At 35.5% G+C, this 26,367-nt stretch overlaps 1 protein-coding gene across 1 annotated transcript in view; it reads left to right on the forward strand.

The window, feature by feature from the left end:
• The window catches only part of b3glcta (beta 3-glucosyltransferase a), a 77,836-nt gene that overhangs the window by 29,366 nt on the left and 22,103 nt on the right, over nt 1–26,367 (forward strand). The window contains exons 3-7 of the mRNA XM_055028226.1: nt 2,983–3,022; nt 17,592–17,701; nt 22,115–22,191; nt 22,758–22,869; nt 26,177–26,313. Coding sequence (XP_054884201.1) covers nt 2,983–3,022; nt 17,592–17,701; nt 22,115–22,191; nt 22,758–22,869; nt 26,177–26,313 — 476 coding nt within the window. The remainder of the gene's footprint in view (nt 1–2,982; nt 3,023–17,591; nt 17,702–22,114; nt 22,192–22,757; nt 22,870–26,176; nt 26,314–26,367) is intronic.

Below are 26,367 nucleotides of genomic sequence, written 5' to 3' on the forward strand. Positions count from 1 at the left end.
CACTCAAAAGGCAACTTGGACCTAACAGTCATGAAATCCCACTGTGAGAACATGCAAACTTCATCCTGGCATCAGTATCACTAACTTCACCCCTGTGCAGCTCTTCACTATAGTGATGCTGTCCGTTAATAATATTTTATGCTTTTAAGAGTGCATCTTTTGGACGTACAAGATTTGTGTTGCAATTTTAGCTGGATCGACGCACTGTAACATCACAAGGTTTTATGTGCTTTTTGACTGCAACACACGCAGTTCTGTTTACTTAAATAATTTTGGAACCAAGGTCTGTAAAAGACTGTTGTGTTTTTCACAATTGAGTTTTAGCAAATCACAGCCACTGTGTGACTCATTCAGTGAGATTGAATGTGCTGAAGCTGGGAAACATGAAAAGTATGCAAGTCAGTGTGTTCTTGCAACAAAGGGGGGATTTTTTCCCCTCTGTGAATGTCTGCCTTTGCTTATCTGTGCAATTTTGAGTTATTAATTAATTCAAACATTTATAAGCTTTTAAGTTACTGCAGGTCTTATGAAGTGCGGTGAAGTTAAGAAAGAGGAGAATAATTGTAGGTCCACACTTTTACCTTTTCATATGATTCGTTGCTCCACAGCAACATCAGTCTTTCATTCAATTTTTCTCCCTGTTTTTTTAAAAAAAAGATATTTTAGTGGACCTGGAGGCATAATTTCAGTTTTATTTCCACCAAAGACATATTGAACTTGAGTAAAAGTTGGCCAACAGCCCCTATTAATTAGATCCAGACTTTTGCTCCACCAATGTAGCTCTTACAAAACCAAAAAAGGAAATATTTTTGTTCATGGACACAAAATAAGAAATTGTAATTTTAAACAGTTTTTCTGTAAGTTCTTATGCAAAGTCTGCAGGTAGTAGCTTTAAACTAAGCAAGCTATATTTTCTATAGAAAAGGCTTGCCTCTTTTTACAAAATAGCTTTTCCCTCTTGAAATAGAAGATTCATAAAACCTGAAAATAGAAATATATTTTTGTTTCATATTGCTTTCATCTTTAATAAAACATTTGATATAGTACACATTTAGAAAATATTTTTTTGCAGATCCGGGAAAGTTTTATTTTGTGGGCAAATGCGGCTCTTTGGCTGGAAAAGTTTGCTGACCCGTGGCCCAGATGGATCCTCAGGCCACTTTTTGAATTGTATGTCTTCAACAGTCTAAACCAGAGGTGGACAACTCCAGGCCTCGAGGGCCGGTCTCCTGCAACTTTTAGATGTATCTCTACTTCAATACACCTGAGTCAAATAATGAAGCCATTAGCAGGACTCTGGAGAACTTGACTGGACTTCAGCTGTTGGATTCAAGTGAGTTGGACCAGGGAGCATCAAAAAGTTGGAGCGGCCCTCAAGTACCAGGATTGCCCTCCCCTGCTCTAAACACTGTTCGTCCTGAAACATCACTAGCAATATATCCAGCTTACAATTTCATTTAAAAAACAAAATCAGTTTTAAAATAATTATCCCTATTTTGATAGGTGTGTTGAAAACCCAAACATGTTGTACAGCCACTGTACAATCAGGTTAATTAGTGATGTTTGACAGAGCAGTAAATTGAGTGTTACATGGCTGTCACAACACTGAGGTTTACTGTTAGACTCATTTTGAAAGAGATATGATGAACAACAACTGCCTGTCCTCTTCCTGAATTACCATGTACATCATATTCCAGGCTGCTTAATTTGTTTTATCAGTACATGCTTTCAGTTTTTGAGAATTTTCCACCTCGATAATAATAACCTGCAAAGTGGGATGTATTTTCTAGTCGAAGAGATCTTATGAGGGTAATTATCTGATAAAGTGTCATGTTCTTGCATTTTCTGAGCAGAAAAAAAACACTCCGTACTTCTTTTTTTTCTGGAGGCATCTTCTTTCTCCAGCTTAAATCGTGATTTCATACGCGGAGTGTCTGATGAGATGAGACAGAAACCTTGTGGCCATGACTAATGCTACTGAGTCCAATTAAGCTGATGTACCCTCTGAATCAAATCACCCCGATATGATCTTGTCTGCCCATGCATAAATTTCCTTGTATCTCTGATTACTTGAGGGGGGGTGGAGTGAAGAAGCGAGGCCTCACACAAATCACTGCAATGAATACGTCTGCATAGGTGGTGAACTTATTGTTTCTTCATCTCACTTGAAGCCTGTCAAAACATCCAAAACTTAAATTAGAGGAGAGATAGAAAAAAAAAAAAGACGTGTCTGGAAATAAATTATGGAGGACAGCAGTAAGAGCCAAGGGGAAGAAATATAAAGTTGTTTTTCAGTTGAAAAATGACTAATCTTTTCAAATTAAGTGGTGCTTTACAAGCTGATTGGTGCTGCTGTCATCAAACTGTTGGGATTCCCTGTCACTACCTCACCACATACAAGGCAGAATTTATGACTTAGTTAGGCTCTCTGAAGCTTGCAACAGCCCGCCAGTGAAATGATTGTTAGTCTAGAGGAAGTCATAAATCAAACCCAGTTTATCATTATCTATTAATACTGTGCCGCTCTCGCTCTGCCGCTCGTGCTTTCTCGCCTTCTCCCAGGACTGAACGATCTTATCTGAAAAGCGAAGGTGAAAGCGGTTCGTCAAAAGTTTCGATGGCCTGTGATTGATTTAGTCATTGCTCCATGGTCTGCAGCTTGTGCTGACAGCTCTGAAGGTGGAACAGTGCCTTAATTGAGCTGAATACTCAGAGCTTAAATGCTGCAGGCACAAAACCCACACAATTAGGAAGGACTAATGACATGGGTATTGCCCATTATTTCTGCAAATAAGCCATAGGGGATTCAATACTTTGTATCATTAATTCTTCATTAGTGATTAGGAATAGGAGCTTCAGTACTGGCTGAACACCAGCATCTTCACATAACCTGGTTATGTGTTATAACAACTGGATGTATTCTTGTTATTTGAAGAGAGTTGCTTGAATTATTAATTTCTTTTTTTTGTTTTGTCTTTTCAGAACCACAGTGGCATGCATGTCCCTCACAACAATAAGCTGGGTGAGTCTTATTTTTCAAATACTAACAGTGTGTGCTCACTTTGTTAATTAGCAGTTTATGCCGCCCTGTAAGATAGATGGAAATGTGTTGTTGTGTGCAATTTGGGTGCCAGTACTTAAAGAAGCAAAAAGAAGAAAGGGGTAACACGTTTGTATTTTTCTGGCAGAAATTTGTCTCGGGCTAATGTGAAAAGCAGGATAATAGGATAATGTGAGAACTACAGCATCCAGTTATAGAACTGCAGGCTTAGCCTTTTTGTTTTTAGAGCAATAGCTGTGGTAGCTGTAACTTTTGGCTTCAATCCCTTCATTAAGTTCTCTCAGATGTCGTTTTGGAACAGCCTGGGTACACTTTGAGCTTTCTGCTTCTCACAATAATACTCTGTCAAGCTTACAACTAAAGACGTCTGTTTGGAGCTTTCCTCTTCCTGACACCAGCCCCAGTGATTTTAAGTCAGGCACATCAAGTCTCTTTTAGACACTATGTTAATAAAATCAGCACGTTGTATTTGTCTGAAAATTCAGTTCAGTTAAATATGTCATTAAACACTGAATTTCATCAGTTTTACACATAGTCACCAATGACTTTCAGAATGATGCAGCCTGTTCTATGTGGATATTTTTTGTTTGAATGAGAAAGATATTTTTGCAAGTTAGCCATTATGTGCTCCTAATCAGGGTTAGTTATGGACTATAATGTGAATGTAAGTAATATGCACATCCCATAGCACAATTTTATAAGCGTCAATCGTAAGAAACAGGCTGTGACTTTCTAAAACTGAACTGTGCAAATCTCAATTGCGTGGCTTGCAAACTAGTAAATCACAAACAGCAGACCAGCAACGTGTGTCGATAATTTTGTTTCATCTGAGACTCAGGCACTGATCAATTAAAAATGTATTGTTCTGGAATTCCCTATTTACCACCATTTAAAATCATTGTCATTAAAAAATTATGATGTATACTCCAATCGATTAACTTCACATTTTTGTCAAAGGCATTCTTAAATTTGAGTGTCTGATGTTTGCTACGCTATTTTATTTTCAGGCACAATTTTCAAGACGGAAAAGAATATGAAAATCATAAAGTATTTGGAACGTATATATTTACTAATACATATCTGCTCTAAAGAATAGTGGTGTATTTTTCAGGCAGCATATCTGCCATTTATTACCTGACATGTATGATGTACAATGTGTGAGAGCCCTGCAACAGACAGAAAAGGGCAGAGTGTGCACTGACTGCAGAGATGTCATTTTTAGTGACTTGTGGCAGATAGAGTAACAATAAAAGATTAATTTTCAAGGTACAAATGGCTTTGGGAAGGGGCAGTGAGGCAAGAGGTCACGTTCTCTCTGCTGAAGTAACAACAAATCAGTCACGACAACAGAATGGCACTGCGTCTTACACAATAGAGGTCGGTGATAATGTTTCTAAAGGAACTGAGGCACTTTATTATAGTTATTTGATATTTTATGTGTCAACCCATGATACTTTTCTATAATGTCAGATGGATTGAAACAGAACTAAAACTGAAATGAATTAAAACAGCACAAGGCAAAAAGACTACAATTTGTACTTCAACTCAAAATAGATCGCAATTAACTGACAAAGAAAAACTTATGAATAAATAAGACTCCATTGTATAAGGTTTATGTATGTAAGGCATCAGCACTCTCATTTATGACTGTCTGCAGGAGGCAAGTACCTGTAAATTAAAACAGAAATCTTCCCATCAAATACATGAAGACTCATTTTTAAAGAAGAAAGAAAGAAAGTTGACTTGAGTTGCCCTGTTGTGTTGAAAGTCTGCTTGTTCCCATTGGATTACAGTTAAATTACACAAAAATATAAACAGCAACATACATTATGCACTGAAAAAAACATTTTTGTATTATTTTGTTCTTATGAATCCAGTTCTGTACTATGTATAATTTTGTGTTGTGGCCTATGCTTGCAGTAATGTCTTATGCAATGGAGTCTTGAAAAAAATGATAACTGAGCACAGAAGAGTACATTTCCACCTCAAATCTCCAAAACTTTAAGTAAATTTAATTTCACATACTCCCAAGAAAAAAATACCAGTCCTCAGAATTTGTGAGAAATCCTAATTTACCATCATTAGAGGCTTAAATATTAAAACTCAAATGTTTTCTGACAGTATAAAACTATTTTCAACAAGCCATGCCAGAAGACCTCAAAGACAGATGTGGTAATAATAGGGGATGCACGTCTCGATATTTTCCAAAGTGTAAGTGAAACATCCTGGGTCTCCCAGTGTCAGAACATCTCCCAGATGTAGTGATGTTTTCCTCTGTCTCAGGCATGCATGCTGGATCGAGTTTGAAGTTTGATTGCATGACTGCAGCTGGGAGATGTTGTTCTGAAACAGAAAACTAGTCTGGGTGTACCATTTACACTTTGGAAGACATTCAGGTGTGCATCTCATAAATTTACCACTTATACATGAGAGCACATCTGTTACTTTCTAAAACTTGTGAATTTTTAATTCATGCCAATTTCTGACTTTAGAATGTCAGAAAATATCAAAGTTCCATAACTGTAAAATTATGCATTGAGCTTTGAATTATTTTTATTTTCATATTTACATCTTTTCAACACCAAAGGATATCTATATCCACAACTGTTTTTTTATTGACTTTTAGTAGGACCAAAATCGACTTGTTCCACACAATTATTACAATTCAGAAACAAATAATAGTAATTTCTGGATGTTGGTATCTTTGTCACTATGATGCTTTGAATCCATCATAGTGACATTTCTACTGTATTCTCTCTTTCATTACTGTATTTAATGTTTGACCTGTATTTTCTGGTAGAAGGAATTTGCTACAGAAGTGATATTTAAATAAAAGATTATTTCTGAGAATTTCTTATCAGAACATTATGCTTGCAGATTTTCAGTGCAACATTTTAAACTAATGCATTGACTGGACAGGAAGAACAACATTTATAAAGGAATAAGAAGATTTCAGTTCATACCAATTATTTTTGAGGAAGCTCATAGAATCACCAGAAGAAGAAAACTTTTGGTTGCCCATTTCTTCTGGACCTCTGCCCTTCCCTTCAAGTAGGTCACAACAAACACAAAAGCAACTTCGTAAGTCTCTCATTTGGCACCTCAGCACAGAGAGGAAATACAAACAGCCATCTGAGAACTGGAGCTGCATTTCCTAACACCCTCATTGTTGCTTCCTTTGTTATAGCTCAAAAGAATCCTGCTGAGAGTGTTGTTTGTGTGGTAGGAATGAAGTAAAGGCAGAGTTCCCTTTGACTTATCAGCATCAAATGGAATACCCAACTTATTTGGTTTTGAAAGAGGTTATGTCTAACAAGGCACCTGGACTGGACACATCCTTCCAATAATTTGAGTTCAGTGGGAGAACAATGCTCGATTTATCTTGACAGGCATGAGCTAATTTACACAAAGAAAATTAATATCAAGTCAAAGATGACAAGATTTTTTTTTAATCTGAAGATAAAATTTATCTTTGATTTTTTTAAACTTCATAGTGCTGGTGTTCGTTCTTCTTTAAGCATATTTTTTCTCCATAGTTCTAATGTCTTTTCACACTTCATCTGACTTCAAGGTTTATGTACAGAGTTTTGGTGATGTTCGGTTTTTAGACTGTGTCGGTCATTGGATGTAATGTTTAGAGCAACCTTCAGACTGTGAAGGACATTCTGCTTTCACAATTTGAAACTATTAAGATATTTTAGAATCTCTGACACAATTAGCTCATATTTTATTAAATACTTTTGTACACAATTCTGTTAGTTTTAGATGGGCTTCATTAAGAAAATACTTCACCTACTTTACTTCAGTAATGAATTTTAAGTTTTGTGTTGATTTATTAATTTAAACTTTATTAGTCAACAATAAGGATGTAATGTTAGGAAAAAAATTGCATCTGCATTACTATTTTTATTAATATTATCACAATTTTGTTCAAATGCATTGCAAGTTTGCAAAAGGTAAAGGTAAAGGTTTCCTTAAGCTAAAAATACACTGAGAAGCAACATTTTACCTTTCCTGCACAACTATTGTTAGTGTTATTATAGTCATGTTTTTTTTTTATTTTACTCAATGAAATTGATTCTCTGCCTGATACTTCAACCATATCTCTGAAATTCATCATATCATCTAGATTTTTTTATTGCTTAAGTACAGGAGGATGAGTCAGTGACATTCCCAAAACAAAAACAAAAGTAGGCATATGAATAATAAGTGTAATAACAATAGAATAATTTATATATTTTCACATTTTTAACCAGAATAGTTTAAGACGATATTGGTTCCAATTAAATAACCATAGGTGCAACATCAGATATCAGTTTAAAAATGAGCATTTATGAGAAGCTTGACAACTTTTGTACATTAGAATGTAAAATACGTATGTACACTATTACTCAGTTTGCAGTTTATTAAAGAAAATGAGACGTCAGTATTAGTTTATACTCTTTTCAAGAATGGACTAAAAATCTTTTGTGCCTCATCAGCAATCAAACCCTAATACTCCGATAATTACTGAGCAGCTTTTTACATGATTACTCTGGTATTTTGAATTATTTTTTTTTGCCATAAACCTTCAAATCTTTGAAGATGGATGACCTCCTTGCCATCGCCCTAATCTTTTTGCTCCCTCCCCAGATTTTTGTTCAGATTTAACTTGATACTCTTGCTGGGCTGATCAAAAATGTTAATATTACTTCCAGTCAGACAAAATAAAATGTGAAAATATTTGCGTTTAAATATGTGTTTAAAAATAATTTTGTTTTGGCCTTAATTTATGTTTACCAAACACCAGTCATACTACACTCAGGTTTAACATTATTTCTAGTGTTTCACATATAAGTAGCAAATATAACAGACTTGCAATTACCCCACATAAACTGATTTCAGGAACAGCTTATAGTACAATCTAAGCACACATTGCACTTAGCATTTTGTGTTTTGTGACGACTAAAATACTTTAAGATGTTTTAATTAGCTCTAAAATATGCTATTTGAAGGTCAGAGGTCAGTATAAATGCTTCAGGCTCTTGTCTCCAATGTTGTGTCCCGGTTATTTGTCAAAAGTCTTCAGGCATAAAGTCCCTGTGTTGTTTATTTGGCATTCTTTGCAATTAGAAGCAGAATCTCAGCTTATTATAACAGTGCTTCAAGACATCTGTGAAGCTTGTAAGACATTAAGCAGTCAAACCAGAGCTTTGTAAAGAACAAAGCCTTAAAGTTGACATACTGGCAATGAGGTATTAACAAGTATTTAGCCATGCTAGTAGGAAGCTATAGTGGGAACTGGAGACAGAGGACTCATTAACTCCTACTGCATGTTTTAATGAAAAAAAAAAAAAAAAATAGACTGGATTTTGCCTAATTGTAGTTAAAAATAAACCTACATGTTTTGGTTTTACTGGTTGAAATATTGCTACTGTCTTCTTTTGCTTGTGTCGTTTGTGACACGTCTGAAACAATTCATCTTCAGTCATGTTATTTCAATGATTTAGATTTTATATGGTAGCCCACAGGAAGATTTACCACAGTGAATTTTCTTTCCCTCGGTTAAAAGAAATGTCAGATTTATTTTAAACAGTTTTTCTTCTAAATAAATTTTACTTGCTGTTCTAAGGTATAAAGATGTGGGAATGATTTCTTTCATTTCTTTTAAATGGAGCTTTGTGAATGTTGCAGCTGGGCTAACCTCATTCTTCTTAAAGGTCAGTAAAAATGTTTCAGTAGCAGTTCTCCTTGAAAGCTAATCAAGCCATGCCTGTTTCTGTGTGCATCAGTTATTACATCAATTATTTAATCAATGATTTCAGATAGCTTCTTTGCCATTTACATGACCCCAATGACAATAGATTGAGACCACTTTAAGAAACCATGAAATATAAATGATGGAGTGCTTGCAACAATTGTTTAAAAGAGATTCTTTGTATAACCAACTAAATGGTGTGTTTTCAGGTTCACTCTCAGTAAACTAAGATTAAGTATTTTCCAAACATGGACAAAAAATAGAACATGGGAAAAATGTCTATATTGTAATTGTTTTCCATGTGCCACTGTCTGTCCATTCATTGCGGCTCTATCAAAAAATGTTTTTCGATTTTCAGAATTTTTGAATTTTGAGTCTGGGACAGTAAAAAACTTGAAAATTAAAAAGATTTGATCTGTACCTGTGTTATAATGGCAGTTTAATTTCCTTTCGCATAAAACGTATTATGAATTAATTTCTCATATTGAACATGTTAGGCAGACAATAATCAATATATTAGTTTTTTTTTATTTCACTTCATGCTACAAGATATCTGACACAATGCCCTTTTTCTGCTATGCCGCTGAATGGTGGGCACTGACTAAAAAGGAACAGTATTCATGTATTCATATTCAGCAGCATAGTCTTATTAAAAATGCAGCACGGTTCATCTCAGCAAATCTGGGAGAAAGGAAAAAAAAAACCTTGGAGAGCATATTCTACCTGAATGCCTGGGGAGAAGAAATCATTCAGCCAGCTGCAATAAAATATAAAGGCCTTTTTTCAAAAATAAGTGTTAAAACCTGCAGAGATGCATATCTTTTTCAATTGTGCCAAAGGCCTTATAGAATATAACCTTCTCACAGCACAGTCAATAAATTGAATCAGAATTTATATTTTATATTTTTATACAACAGCTGGTGCGTGTTTGTAGCAAAACAGCAAAAACTGGGAATCTTCTATTGAATATATATGCCACACGTTTTTAGCTTACTGAATTTATTCCATTTTAAAATGTGATACCAATATTATTGGAGTATGCGTATGGCAATTAAACAACAGTCAAATGAGTCAAATGAGCACTAATTGCCCTCATACATCATTTAATTATGACGTGTCAATTATTTGTAGCTTAAACACAGCTGCTTCATGGACTGTTCAGAGGTTTAATAGTCAACAAACATCACTAGACAGTAGAAGTGAACAATACTACATATTTTGGTATTGATCCAATACCTCGTAAATATAGCACCAGTTTCCCCGATGTTGCTTCTTATAGCAATACTTTGTAGTGAAGATGGAGAGGAAGGTGCACTAAAAGGCGGCTACAAAGTCTTCAATGGACATAGCACCTCTGGCCTGTTTGCAAAAAATAAAAAATAAAAAATTAAGTCATAAACCATAGCTTTTGTTTTTGTTCCACTTTATGTGCTACTTAATTTTGATCTAGTCAGAAGAGGATTTTTAATAACTAAAATGCATTTGTATTTGTGATTATAAAATAATGTCAAAAGGCGGAGTAATATTTTTTGTAAGAAACTGGTTGAACTTGTGAGGGTCACTGACTATGTGTCACTTACTCATCAACCCTGTGATTCATGTGAGTCACTGACCCTGAAGGCATTTAGCATGTTTCAAGGGTTAAGTAGCCATAAAACTTTCTAAGTCAAGGTTTCAAGCCCTGATTGTATGAATAAATACTTGCTGAAGCCTCTTGTTCCGCTGAGTGTTGTTTTGTTTACCACTTAACATACTTGACTCAGTATTGATTCCTTTACTACTGCTTCTTGTCTTCTTTTTTATATTCTCTATTTTAAAGTCCTTATTAGTCTTAAAATAAGGAGGCAACCCTTCTGTAATCTACCACATGCTTTTAAATTAACTCCTCAGTTTTCTTGCGCTGTGGTCTGTGCACTCCTCACCTCACGAGGCTCCATAAACTACATGGGTGTTTTTTCATGTGGACAAGATTCAAGGATGCTGAAAGAGTTAATGCCCCAGAAATAGCTTATGAGCCAGAAACTCTTCAGTCAGTTAGAAGTGAAGAAGCCCTTCAGATGAGGGGTGATAAGCCTTTAAGAACCAGGAAAAGAAATTGCAGCTACCTTCCAATCAGGCACTTAGAAGTAAACTCGTGCTATTTGAATTTATGGACTGTGGCACCAAATAGATGTTTAGAGTTGCTGGTGTGGGAAAATAAATGACTCGGAGATTTTTTTAACCTTGAGATAAAAAGAAAAGCACATAGGCGAGCAGATTAAACTGAAGTTGTAAGAGGACTTTTGTAAGAATAATTTTTTTTGCAGTTTTATATTTTCATAGTTTTAGCTTGATGTTATCCCAAGTTTTAAGATCTCCCTTCTCATTTTGGTTTGATGTTATTTAGAGATGTACCCAAAAATTGGGTGCAGCCTCAGATTTGCCTATTTTCAGCTTGAGTGAATCCGCCATATTACTGGCTTTAATAAAATCTGCTTTTCAAGCCAAACTCAGTAAGTCATCAGGAGACACACCAGAAGTCCTGACTACATATAGCATAAGAAGCATATCTATTGAATTCTTTTTTTAAAGAAAATAGTTATCATTTAAACCATGTTCCATACTCTTTCAACTAATCCACGGGTTTTAGGAGTGATAAATGTACTTCATAGGCAAAAACTGGAATCTGTTAAGAATTAATTGCTTGGACTCCCTGAATTATTGATGCTAAGTGAGGTTTCGAGGTTGAGTTCAACATTCATTAGTCTTGAGAATATTCAGGGAAAAAGTCTTGAACTCTAGAGAACCTCAAATAAATGTAATTATCGTGGGTTGGAGGCAGCTTTTTGTCCCTTTAGCCACTGCAGTGCTTTCTCACAACACATATATACACCCATTTATACACATTTAGACATACACACACACACACACACACACATATATACGTTGACATACATATATATGTAGATACATAGTATAAGTTGAAAACCTTAAGTTTTCTTTCTTTGGTGCCTCGGATGATTCTGCTTCTTTGTTGCTCTCCCTGCTGATTCTTTTTCTTCATTTTACTCAATTTCGGTTTGCTTCCTCCTTGATATTTTGTTCTCTGTGTTTTAGTAGTTGATATTTGTGATATTGATTTTTTTTTCTGCAGCATGCTGAAACTTAAATACACTATGCTCTGTATTGATTTTTTGCAAGGCAATTAAAAGTATGTATTAACAGAAGAAGGCGGCTGATAGAAAATCATTCCACTTACTGCTTGATCCATATGCTTGTGCCACATGAGATGAGTGTCGGTGGGAGGGAAATAAATCGTTTTTACATCTAAATCAAACTTTCAACAATTCCCAAAAATGCAATGTGTTAAATATATGCTTTAAGACGTTAACTTCCTAAATCTTTTATTCTCAATAATATTAATTTACTGTCTTTTTCCCCTGTACTGTCTTGAACATGATGTGAGAAAAAATAAAAGCTGTCTTTTATGGTGAGAGATAATTCTGGACCATCTTGTCTCCAGCAGTCCAATCATAAGAGGCATTGGAGTGGATCAGGTTTTCACACCAGCACAATTGTCTACTGGATTGGGAATAGTATGGAAATAAGCTATTGACATCCTTTCACTTCTCTGCCTGTGTGCATGCAAAGACATGCTGTGGACCTGATTTGCTCCCACAACAGCCTAATGGCCCCATCCACTGAATCTTATCCATCAGGCTTTCTGCAGACATTTATCATGAAAATTGTTCTACTTATCCACTTTTTGCACTGAGACTCCTCATTACTCTTGCAGAATTGTGAGCTGGAGTTGAATAAGTTTTGCCTGTTTGCAGTTCCTTCCCATATTGCATTTTTGGGCGGTGTGGATAGTAATACTCTAAGCTAAAATAAACCATTCCCATGACTACACACACCTACTTTTTGAGTCCCTGGAGGTCAGTGCAGCCTCATCTCTTCTACATCTGGAATCTGCTCTAAGGAAGTGTCACTATCAATTTGCGTCAGAGGTGACAACACTGCATCACAAGTGGTCTGGAAAATAAAGTCTTTCTTTACATACAATCACTTAGTACCGGTTCACTCTTCAGGCTGATTGTGTAAGTTCTCATATGTAAAATTTTGAAGCAGCATCTGCACACTCAAAATGTTTGAGCCAGATGGTGATGGCATTTAGAGAATAGCTCTGCACCTTAAGAAGAGCATCAGATAATAGCAAAGTCGGGGAGGGAGAGTTCTCCCTTTTCTTATTTCATCCAGTATATTTCAAGATACAGACTTAATTTTTTTTTCATGAAGTGGCCCCTGAGCAATGCTGAATTGGTAGACATAATTGAACTCTGGACTCATGCTTTCTAGTTCCATCAACCTGGCAAAATAACATCATTTGCACTGAGGAGCCCAGGGATTTAACTGCATTTCCCACAAAACCTCCAATCTTTTTTTTTTCCTCTTCTCTTACCTGATCCATGTATGAAAGAACTGATTTTTCAGTTCTAAGTTTTAACTTGTTCTAAGGTTTAACATGCTATGAAAACATGTTTCCATAAAAACTTAATTACTTAATTTTGTTATCATATCAATCAAAAGTATTCATAATCCTTGAACTCTTCTATTTTGTCTATTTAAACTCTATTTTTGAGGAGCTTTATGATAGATAAATATATAACATGTGAACTTGAAGGAAGACTATCCAGTTATTTAAGTAAATCTCTAAAAGTTCTCATTTCTATTTAGCCTCACTTACTCTGACACCTGTATTTAAAATGTTAATGCAAATAATTACATTCTGAGTAATTCAGATAATCAAACTTTGTGTAATTTAATCTCACTATCTGTTCTCTAGAATTCTCAGAGGTTTGTTAGAGAATATTAATGAACAAACAGAAACATGAAGTCCAAGGAACACAGCAGAAAAGTTGAACATCTGACACTGTGACTGGCCAGAAGCTTTTCAAAGTTGATAGGAAGATGGATGTAATTCTTTGAAGCTGCAAAGCATTTGAGACTGAGGAGGATGTCAACTTTACTGCAGGGCAACCTGGACTTACAGCCAGACCCGCAGTGGAATATAAATATATTCCAGTGCAGGTTGAATCATTCAGGCCTAGCTCAGGAGTACTGAATACTAATGTTCCCTTCATTTTAGCCATTTTTATTTGCAAATATTTGCCAGCTGGTAGTCCTTTTCCTTCCTCTTAACAATTATGCTCTACACTGTTTTAATCCACCACAGTAAAACCCAACAAAATCCACTGAAGCTTGAGTATAAGCAACCCTTTAACTTATGCATGTTAAAGAGGTTCTTATACTTTTCCAAGGTATTATAAACTGTTGAGCAATAGGACACATTTCTAATAATTAGGAAATGTTTCTAAATTTTACCATCTTCACTGTTTTCACATGTGGAATTCAATTAAAATAAAATCTGTTCATTCTGTCAGATTTTACTGAACATGTATGTATCAGTATTTGTTCCTCAAGAGTAGATACCATGAAAATGTATGACTATATTATTGAATTATATAATTACTGTATTAGACTTAGTGTAGTATAGCAAGAAGAATTATAATTGTGTTTTATAGGTCACTCATGCTGAAAGATTTGTGGGTTTAAATGCACTGGTGGCTTCATTTAAAGTTTGTAGCATGCTGTCAGAATCAAATAGAGCAAAGGCGTGCCACCACTGGGAGTTATTTTTGCCCTTGGTGCAATTCTGGCTCAGAGGATCTTAAATATAAACTGTTTGTCAGATTGCAAAACAAACATCTCACAGTGAACAACCCTAGTACACTTTTTCTGCCTCACTTTTTCTGCACCAGTACAGTAATAAGCAAAGTTTCATAACATTCATCCCAGCACTGAGCCTTGTCACTTAAACCACATCATCAGTCCAAACTGAACCATTAAGTCCCAACATATATATATATTTTTTACTGTAATGTTTCAAATAACTTTCTTCCTTCAACTTTTTAAATATTTACTGTATATTTATTTTTTATTAAAAATAACCTGAGACATATTTGCCTCCAAAGGCATTGCTATAAGTCCTGTTTGTCCTGTTTGTCCTCCTTATAAGGAGGACAAACAGGGAGCTGTATTGACTGGATAGTTGCACTGCCATGATTATCAACACGGTGCACAAAGGTGATTTTGAACAAGCGGAAGGACACAGGAATGATAGAGATGGAGGAAGAAGGGCACAACAACAGGATTTTTTCCTTTCCCCTTTTTCGCCTAGTAGTTGGATGATTAATCGAAAGCCATTAGTGTGGAGTCCAGACCAGTGAATTCAGCTTTAATTAGTTTCTTTTTTTACCGCTCATTCTCCTTTGCTTTGACACAACGTATGCATTATCTACACAATGAGAAATTGGCAAAGTGCTTATCTGATTTTGCCTTCAGTGTCTTTTAGCTGCTGTTGCTGTACAGTGCAGTGTCAGGAGGTTGATGCCCCACTTGGGATCTCAAGAATGGCTGCTGTGGGACTACTTCAATGCACACACACGCTCACGCACACTCGCTCATTTAGCACCAACAGCAGAAGGACATTTAGAGGTGGCTTGGTGGTGTTCTCACTGACATCAACTCTTGAGACTGGATCTGTTTTGAGATGGACATGCAGAGATTTAGAGAGTAATTTCTCGTGTCGCCAGACCTCAAGGCTCAAAACGATATTTGTTATTAGCTAGATAAGGGTGTTATATTCCTACCTGTCTTTTTTTAATATATTTGAAAAGATCTAGCATAGATACTATTCTGTGACTTAACTGAACATGTAGTGTTAGGAGGACAAGTAATTGAAGTAAAGTTAATCCATCTCATCTTGCCATTGTTAATCCTTGCACTGAACAGCTCTTCCATATGCATTTTAGAACATCTGTGTTTAAATCTGTTCCTTTTCCCCAAAGTTGACTTAGGTGCTTTGACACCTAATACAAAATAATTATTAAATTAGGCCAAAATTGAAAATATTTAGTCAATTTAACAACTGTTGTGAGGGAAAATCAACTGTGCTTATCACCCTGAACACACATCCCCACTGTTTAACAGGTCCGCCAGCATCATGACTGCTGGGACGCCGTTTATCAGTAGGGGCATGAGGACTGTTAAGAGTTGATGTCAAGATGGATAAAATAAATTAAATCCCTGAAGAAAACCTGTTGGAGCCTGAGGATGGAGTACAAGTTCAACTTCCATCATTATAATTGCCCAAAGCTACAAGCAGAGTTACAATAGAATGGCATAGATCAAAGATTATGCATGTGTTAAAATGGTCCAGTCAAAGTCTAGATCTCAGTCCAGCTTAGACTCTGTGGCAAAACTTGATAATCACTATATATAGAAGCCATCTTCTTCCACATGATTGTTGTGTCCTCTTCTTTGACACAAGAAGAGGATCCATAAAAGCAAGAGCTTTTTATGAATGTCTGTTTCTTGGCATTGTTGCGTGGAGGCCCAATTTAATGTTGACTGCATCCTCCCATCTAAAGGTTGGATCTCTGCAGCTCCTCCAGAGTTGCTCCCCTGATTGATACTTGTCTTGCGTAGCCTGTCAGATAAAGTGGGCAGCCATGTTTGGGACGTTCATAGTTCTGTCAAAATGCTTGACAGTTAGTATTGCTGCATCTTATCAAGGTGCATCAGAGTGGAATATACGGATTTCAGTGCAGGCTACATTTTGTAGGTTTGAATTTATTCCTACTTACATTGTTTATTTGTTCAGTTACAGTCAAAAATCAGTTAGAAATACAATGAAGTTTGCAGCGGTCACATTATCAATTCTGTAAATATATAGCGGATGTGATAAATTTTGAAAGTCACTGTTCCTACTTAACTTTTGAAATGTTAAAATTCTGTTGGTAATCAAATTTGGTAGTCTACAATGAGATCATTCTGTAAGGTAATTAAACTTTATTACACTGTACACAGTTTATGACCATATGTTGTGCAAATACTCAACAAACCAATGAATTTTGCTGAGGAATGTAGGGTCATTTTTCACCTAGCTGGCAGTTTTCATTATTCTTCTGGTCTTATGTTGCACCCCACCTCCGAGCTCTAAATTACTGTGCTGCTTTTTTTGTTGTAGCAGTCATTTCTGTCAGGTTCTGCAGATTTTAAATTGACATAAAGGACAGCTTGTAGGATTGAAGAGTCGTCCAATGTAATTGCACAGAACCAAAGACAAAATGACAGACTTTTTTTTATCCCTTCCCTCTGGTCTTTTGTTTTTGTTGTCGTTGTCATAAGAGCTACAGGGTTTATCTGGACTTGTTTGTGAAGATAACAGGATTCCTCCCTGAGCCGTTTTCTGTTTACAGTCCTGTGAATATATTTCACACAGAGACGACCTGCAGCCAGTTGATTCAATGACAAAAATAGAATCCATGCATGATGTCAGAGCAGCCTTTATTATCAATTCACAAGCTGATTTTATTATCTTGAAGTCTAAACATTTCATTTTCATGGCTGACTTTTACTGATGCTGCAACCACTTTAATTGCAGCAGAAGTGGACAGCTGGGCTTTGTCAACCTTTTGGGTATTACTGAACCTCACCCCATCTGACTGCTAATCTTTTATTTAATAAAACAGTCTTTGCTGTGGCATTTACATACTCTCTCCCAAGTCAATTACGCTCATGGAGTTGTGGTTATTATCATCAGGCCAATAATGGAGATTAGGCAAAGTCACCTCAGCTATTCAGGCTGTGACTCTTGTGTTGTCTTACTTTCAGAAGGTCATCGATTGCCATGATCCATTTTCACAGTGCGCCAGCCGTCCCACATCTCTGTCCTTTGTGTTCCTCCAGAGCTGCGGGAGATAGTGTTTGTCGTCCAGAGTCAAAGGAACTCCTTCCACGTGAGGCAGGCGGAAGAGCGGAGAGCAGATTTACTGAAGCAGGTGCATGATCTGACAGAGGTAAGATTGAAGTCTCTGTTGCAGTTAGTCTGGCACAGAAAATGGGATATATAAACTCAGAGAGCATTAATGTGTTGAAATTAACCTTTAATCTAATAAAAATTAACACATCCCTGACTCTAAATGATTATGCCCCATGCTGCCAAGTGTGGTTTGTAAATATTATTTGCACAGTATATATTTCCACTGAAAACAAATAAATTTTCCATCTGTGATAACATAAAGAAATACTGCCAGACTTTAAATTAAATTATAGCACTGAGAATTATTTATATCCTCTACAGCTCCTGCATGTGAAGCACATCTAAGTCTTAAATATGAAAGCACAGTGTAAAATATTTAACACTTTTTGCTTTTGTGACATGTGGTTTCTTATAATTTTATATAATTAGGAAATCTTGAGCAGCTCTCTGAAGGACACTGAGGACACTGTATCTGAATGTGCTGCACTTAATGGTGCTGCAGAGGTAAAATGATGGCAACGCCCTAAAAGGATTTCCACATTTTAGGAACACTGGGAGAAATTTACAAAGCAGTTCCATCTGCTACTTTTGCATTTCTTCTTTTTTTTTTCTTTGTCCATTGCTTTGCTCCTGATATTTGCTTCATTTTTGCTCTGGATTTACAAACCAGTTTGCTTTAAATACATGCAGTAGCAGCTCCACCTATCACGACCAGAAAATGTGAGCAATTTGCACCTGTTCTTGTTTATAATCACCCTTGTTCTCTCTTCAGCTACAAAAGCAAGGGGCGCAGAAAAATTTCAAATAATTTCCCCTTTGACTATCTTATATTTTTCTGTTTACCTTTTTCCTGTTGACTCATACTCAAAATATTGCAATGTAATTTCCAATTTTATTTGTGTTTGCATTTCTTGGTACTCAAATTTTATTTTAGGATAAAAGGTTCAAGGTTACCATTTCTGTGACTTCACAAATTGATTAATTTTTTAAATGCCTCTTTGGATTATAAGTGTTGCTGAGCCCTGGCTTAGACAATTTATTTGAATCTTTAGTTAGTTGCTGAAATGTCAGAAAGATTTCATCAGAAGAAAGGATTAATATCCTATCCTCATGTTTTGCCTGACTTTGACAAACTGCATCAACAAAGTGACATTCTGCTTGATGATGCAATTTTAGGAACAGATCTGCCTTTGCATCTAAATTCAGAATTAGAAACTTGTGCAGATTAAGATTTGCAAACTTTTAGCACTATTGAATTGCTGTGTGAATCGAACCTTAACGTCTCATGTGCCTTACTGATGGATGTTTCACAGAGGGAAAAGGTTGGAGTAAAATATGCTAAACATGGAGATTTGAGTGTCTATCCTCACCAAACATTTCTTTGGGGGAAAGATCCCAGTGCAGTAAGTGGCTCTGATTGACCCATCTTTTCAAAATTATGTCAACAGAATAGTGATTCCAGGTTTTGTAGATGGCGTTTTTTTTTCCTTAAGATTTATTTACCAATATCACAATTTCTGCTTAGGGTCAATAATACAGGAAGATATTCAAGGAAATATCATAAACAGAAGAACATATGGGCAGGCAGATTTGGAATTGGTAAATAAAATGTAAACTCAAACATATTTCTCCTCTCTTTCTTCTTAAACTGATCATAAATTATGCTGACCTTTCCATGACTTCCTCTGCTTCCAAGTCACAAAGCGGTTTTGCAGAAAATGCTCTCTAAGTCTTATATTGTGCTTCTTGAACACCATTCTCATCCTGTGGATTTTGGTGTTTTGCATTATACATTTAAAATATCTTGAAATTCATGCTGTGATTCAGAAAAAGAGAGATTACTGGAATAAGAAAATCTGTAATTGCTCGTCTTGTGAAAATTGGAAAAAAAAAAGCTGCAGGCAGCAATTAACCAGTCACAAAGAAAATCAAGATCATAGGATTTGTCCAACCAAAATCACGAAGCTATCTTTTGTCTGTAATTAAAGTCAACCTTATGCTGTACAAAATGTGAAAAATGTCAGGATGGTATTAATAACATGTTCAATAATTAGACTACCTAATGAGTGACGTGAAATTGTTTTGAACTATAAATATTTATACCTCTGGGTTTCTTTTGTCCATAGCAGATGAAGATTATGTGATAACTGCTTGTTTAAAAACAGAGAAATATATATGACTCTGCCCACCTCCTGTATTTTTGCAGTCCAACATTCTGCCTTCTGGGAAAATTCACATCACATTTATGAAGTATGTTTGTCATTTAGCCAAGGTTGTTATCCACAGAGACACAGACCGGGAGCGGGAATGAGATGAAGCAATGCAACGTTTTTTCCATCAGTGGTGTGAAAAAGGTTGTTTTAACATGCATTTAATGCATTGGTTGGAGTATAGACATTTGTAGAGTCAAGAAACAGCTAAAATATTATTCAAACAAAAACAAATCATTGTCCTTTTTTAGTAATTTGTTTATTTTTTGTTTGTTTTTGTAGCTATTAAGGTTCCATTAACCTTCATTTTCTTGATTGCAAAACACTTAATTTGTTGTTCATTCCAACTTTATTCTCACAAAGCTTTTATAGTGTTTGAGGGAAGCCACTTTATCACAGCCATGTCAACAAAAAAATGTTTTAAAAAATTGTTATCTAAAGGTTTCATTCCTTGTATTATATTTTTTGTCATTGCTTTCTTTATAGATTAGCAGAGCTCGACATTACAGAGCCATTAAATTATACACTCATTTAACTTGCTAATATAAATGATTGGATTTGATGCAAAAGATACCTGAATGACTAATACTAATAAACAAGTGTAAGCAGCAACATCAAATTTGGTGGTTAACACAAGCGTCAGACAGACAGTGGGTCAGTTTTTGTACTGGCTTGCTGTCTGACAACTGGACCGTGATGTAATGAACCACTGGGCCAGACGTTGCTGCTTTTCCCTTCTCTGCCAGCACAAGCTCGCTTTGAAAATCCTCGCATATTTTTCCTGTCTGTACAACAGAAAATTGTGCTCAACATATTCCTCTCATTTGCAGGAGACTGTGAGCTCTGTCTTTTTTTTTTTATTTTATGAAACATCTTGCGCTTGTTTTCAGATCTTTCTCTGTTTTAGAAGTTCACCCCTTGTTATGAGAGCAGATGGCAACAGAGCTCAGTGACGAGATGTTACGACAGTGCGCTGTTAATCTCTCAATGTCCATCGCAAAAACAAAAAGGAGTAAATCAAATACTAGATATTATATGCAAATAATTAATATGTTTTCATAGCATGAATAATACACAGTTAAAGATAGTTTTCAAACATGCATGTTATGCAATTAAGTGAAAGAAAAGACATATCAATGATGTATGCTTCACTATTGACCTAAATGTTCAGATATATGTTACTCCATATGTAGGGCTTAAAAAAAACAGAACATCTAAACAAAATGCTAAAAGTATTAGATGACTATTAGCTGACTGGTTGAGGGTTAACGATACACCAGATATTTTATTCCCAAGAATTAGTCGAGACCGGACACTTACTCTATATTTGCGAAAATCGAACAGCCCCCTTTTCTTGTTGTTCTTTTCACAAATGACGCCTTTACAAATCACAGGCTTCCAAATTATTTTAAAACTGTATTTTCAAGCTTTCTCAAGTTTGGTGCTGTGCAACATGCAGTAAACCAGCACAGTGTGGTTCGCAGGTTGAGCCATAATTTATCTACTTTTTTATTTCACTCTGTCAATTAGAGCATTTTAATAAGCAGGCTCCACATTATGGTCAGTTTGTACAGCAATAGAGTGGTTCTGGTCAAATCCCCCTAAGAATGCAAGTCAGTGTTACAGGCACTATAAGTGTAATGTCCAATGAAAGTTGCTATTGAAGAAATTACAGTATGAGGAAAATATTCAACTGGAGATAATCTCCTTATTGACTTATTGCATGTACAACATTGCTACATGCAGACTCTTCTCAGAGGAAATACTTTCTACAAAATAAATAGCTCTCATTTCTATTTTCTGCCGTATGCTTGTAGCCAGTGACCCCGACCTAATTGGATGAAGACTTTCTTGTCCTCACAGATTCGCAGATTCATCTTCCTTTTGTTGATCTCATAACTCCTACATGCCCACAAGCAGTTTTTCCACAGAGCATGCACTGCTTTCATAAATGGTCTACAAAACAATAGCTGTGAAGAGCAGGAAATGATACTTGTGAAAATATTGACACTAACGCTTGAGGGGTTGATAAGCCCAGAAAAATACAGTGCAAATTCAGCTCTAAAACAGCAAAAACATTCAAAACCACGCGGATGAACCTTTTAAATAAAAGATCTTGGCAAACCTTCACCAGAGCATTGATAAAACGGCTGGCTTTTCAGATTCTGCATGTCTCTTCTTAGTTCATCTTTAGCTTTTCAAAGTTATTATGAATTCTCTGGTTTCTTTGTGTGTTTCAGAAGCCACCTGCGGTGTTGCTTCTTCACACTTTATCAGACAATGAAGGTGATTGGAGCATTCTGCCTCTTCTGCCTTAGTAAGTATCACTGTTCATATTTTATAATCACTTAAAAACCATATTCTCACTCAACTCTGGTGTTGTTGGAAAAGTTTTAAGAGTTTATTAAGGTTTTCTGCTTATATGTTCACTAATTTTGCTTCAAAGACCCACAGTAATTGTTATTGATGGCTTCATATTATGATAAATTCATTTTTAATTTGTTTGTGGGTTTTAAAATGGGCCTATTAGTGCAGTTAATCATCAATGTCATCAGCAGGATAAAATTCTCCATGCTTCACAGGAATCTTGCAACTTCTCTAGTTCTTATTCATAACAAAGATTCAGCACTTGGAGCTTTAAAGTAAGATCACAACGTTATGCAGCCTGACTGTGTAAACTTAGTTCCCTCTTTTTGATTTTATTTTCTCTTGCATGAAACTGTGACTGCCTTGATCTGATTTGGCTGAGAGGAAGCCCCAGTTGGATTGTTTCTCAGCTTTTAGTCTGTTTGCGTTGTGCATGTCACTGCTCTGTTTATCACTGCTTTATTATGCAGCTCTCACTTTGATTAGCCTGTTTTATTCTTCTTGCTATCTGTTCAGCTTGTCCCGCTCTTTTGGGAAAAACTCATCCTGGATTGTATTTCTTGAGGAGGAAACAAATGTGAAGATAGTTACTCTTCTTCAAGTCCTGGCAAAATTTTCCAAAAATAAGGTGAGCATGTTTAATTGTGCCAATCGTGAAATTATTCTGTTCCATGTTTTAAACTTTTCATTCCAATTCAGAGTTATTTTCAAAATTATTATAGATTATAAGATACAGCAAAGGAATGATATTATGCAGCTAAGTACATAATAAATAACTTATTTAGACAACTACAGAATATTTTAAAGGTTTTATCTAATGATTGCAGTGCAAGTTTATAAAATCCGATTTAAATTGAACAGAAATCATTTGTTTTTTTGGAACACAAAAAACCTTCCAGACTGCAGAAGTTTCTAACACTGACGGCAAAATGCATGTTTTATTTTATGAATAACTGAACACAAACTTGTGTTTCAAAGCCTTTTCCTTCATAACTTATTGTGTCATAACTTATAACACAGTCAGTGCTAAACCAGTATATATAATTAGGCAAACTGTAAGGATAGTGTGTTATAGCTGTGCAGGTAATTATGTATTGAGGTACTGAAAGTCTGTAAGACTGGATATTTTTAAATATAGTGCTGACCTGTGTAATTGTCTTTAAATGAGTGGAGGCATTAGAAAAGAGGATGTGAACAAAAGAAAAGTTAGAGTGCCTCACCACAGACAAAGCTGTCTCACTAGCAGCTTTACAGAATGGCCTTGTCTCAAGTGATTGATAAGGTTAACTACACTAATTTATAGTTGGATTGTTTGTTGATGATGGATCATCAACTATTCTTGCAGCTGTTTATCCAACTGCAAGAAAATGTCATTCAAAGCATTGCTAGAAAATGTCAATAGGAGGAGTCGTCTTCTATATCATAAATTTGAGTGGATAATGTTAAAAATAAAATGCATGTGGAGTATCTCACTAAATGGATCAAATTTGATAGATGGCAGATCGTAAAAATTGATGGATATAGATCTCATCTCTTTTCACAGCTGCCCTTGTGGTGCACTTACATCTTCTACATGCGCACCCACGCATGATTGCACACAATTCAGCCTCACATCTCTTTTTCATACCCTTATGACCTATTCATATTTTGTCACAAAATAGTCACAAACTTCAATGTATGCTATTGGGACTGCATGCAATACACTATCACAGAGTTGCCGGTTTATATGTCTGTAAAGTGGCACAGACAAAATGTAGAAAAATATCAAAGGCTGCAAATACTTAATTAACCCCTTAACTGATGGCGAAAAAGGCAGAGTATTCAAACAAACTAGATTTGTCCCATGGACGGGATAAAGCCAGTTAAGGTGTTAAAGCACCCATCATGATGACTGTAGTTAATCAGTGCCTGTTAAACTCCACAGAGCTCCTTCGGCTTATTATATCAACTCTTCAATTAAATGTCTTAGATGCCATCTAACCACTAATTAAATATTACAATTAGTTAATGATGCAAAAAACCATCAGAGACACTGTAATAAATCATCTGATTCCCCTCCTTTAAGTTGCTTATTTGAGATTTTTCAAGATAATCCAAATAACTGGGGCACATTTTTGTTTGATCTGTACCATTAACATTTAATTATTTGCATTTTCATTGCTTGTTGCACACTGTCTGAAACAAGAGCATACATTTTGTTCTAATTACACTTTGATGTGAAGCCAGCAGGATTTAATAATCACTCATTTCCATCACCAAATTCAGATGTTAGCATTGCTCTGCTCCCTTCCTGTCTTATAAATCCTGCATGGTGTTTTACATCCAAGGAAAAGATGGTAAATATTGTATGCATATTAACTGCTTCCTCCTTAGGAGGAGAAGACAAAGTACAACATCCGGATGACTTGATTCATTACAATATGCCCTACAGCTAAAATATTCTCTCTCAAGTGTTACCAGCGCTGTGTGGTCAGCGTCAGTTTCAGTCGAAGAAGGCAAGCCAAGTTTTCATTTCAGAATATTTAAGGAAATTAGTCACTCTTACAAGAAAAGAAAAAGATTCAGTTTTATACCAAACCAGTTTGAAACAAACATTTAAAAGAAATTAATTTTTGTATTGTTTTCTGAAAGATGTGGTACTTCAAATATAACCAGAGACATGTAATAATTATGCTAAACTGAGTTAAAATACATTAAAAACATTTATACTCAAATATTTCCATGTGGTTCACATTCATGGCCTAATGTTTCTCACCTCTGGCTGCACATGAGAAACTGAAAACAAGACCATGTAAAAGTATTTATCTCAATGTGTCAATCTGTGTCAATCCTTCCACCCTTTTCTCCAGTCTTTCCATCCTTTTTACTCTCTTTCTTCTTTCTTTCTGCCTTGTATCCATCCTTCCATTTTGTCATTCCTACTTCTCTATTCTTTCCTTTATTTGTATTTTGTGTTTCCTTTCTTTCTTTCATCCTTTATGGCTCACATGTCCCCTTTTGTCTCATTTTATCTGGCTTGTTCCGATTAATCAATTGTGTGGAGTAAGATTAAAAAGTCACCGAAAACCATAAAAAAACCACAATACTTTTGACTAAAACTCTCTGAAGTAATTTAAGTCCTTTATGGTGATTTTTCTTAAGTGGAAATTGTCCCAGTTAAGAAATGAAATGTTTGTTTCTATTGATCTTTGCTGTACAGTTTAAGAAAAAGCAATTATTTTATAAAATGCTGCTTTCAGACAGACGTTATTAGGATTCCTAACAAAAATGGTTCACCTTAGAAAATGTTTTCCAAAACATTATTTAACTATTCATTTGAATGATTTCAGTGCTAAGAGTTTGAGCTAAGTTGACATTTTGCTCCATGACCTACTTCATTTCAGAGAGTTGCCATGACATTTTGCTTGAAAACTAATAAATAAATTCATAAAACATCTCCAAAGTTGACAGTTCTGACGTAATACAGATCAAATATTATTGTGTTGACATGCAGTGCCTACTAATTTAAATCTATTAAAAAACTCTTTGCTCTTTTATGTGTTTATTTTGTCATAAATAATATAGTTGGGCTTACAGCATCTCCTTGAAAGACTTTAATGACATATATTTTTATCAGGCATAATTATCCAGGAATAGGTAATATTGTAAACACAATTATTTTCTCCAGAGATATCAAAGATTACACTCAGCATTTTCTCAGCTGCAATATATGACATATTTTTTCCTGTCTCTGCCATGCAAACCTACTCACTGGAAATAATTTCAAAGATTTTGACAAGTGCAGTATGAACGTTGCTTAATGAGGCCAGAAGCTGAAATGTTGTTTTAATTTTTTATAAAATGTTAATGGTAAAAGTAAAAACAAAATAAATATAAAATTATTTATTTCTTCTAACAAGATGAAATTTGTCTGTCCTTGAATTTTTTGTTATCAGGAGTGGTTTCTCGGCAAGCCTCTGCATGATGAAGAGTCGACCATCATTCATCACTACGCCTTTGCAGAAAATCCGTCAGTCTTTAAATATCCAGACTTTGCTGCTGCTTGGGCCTTAAGCATGCCGCTAGTTGTTCGGTGAGTCGAGAATTTGACAGATTTCACATCAAACAGGAGTCAATAGACAAAATG

The sequence above is a fragment of the Poeciliopsis prolifica genome, unplaced genomic scaffold, assembly GCF_027474105.1.
Source record: "Poeciliopsis prolifica strain line A6 unplaced genomic scaffold, Auburn_PproV2 SCAFFOLD004, whole genome shotgun sequence".
NCBI lineage: Eukaryota > Metazoa > Chordata > Actinopteri > Cyprinodontiformes > Poeciliidae > Poeciliopsis > Poeciliopsis prolifica.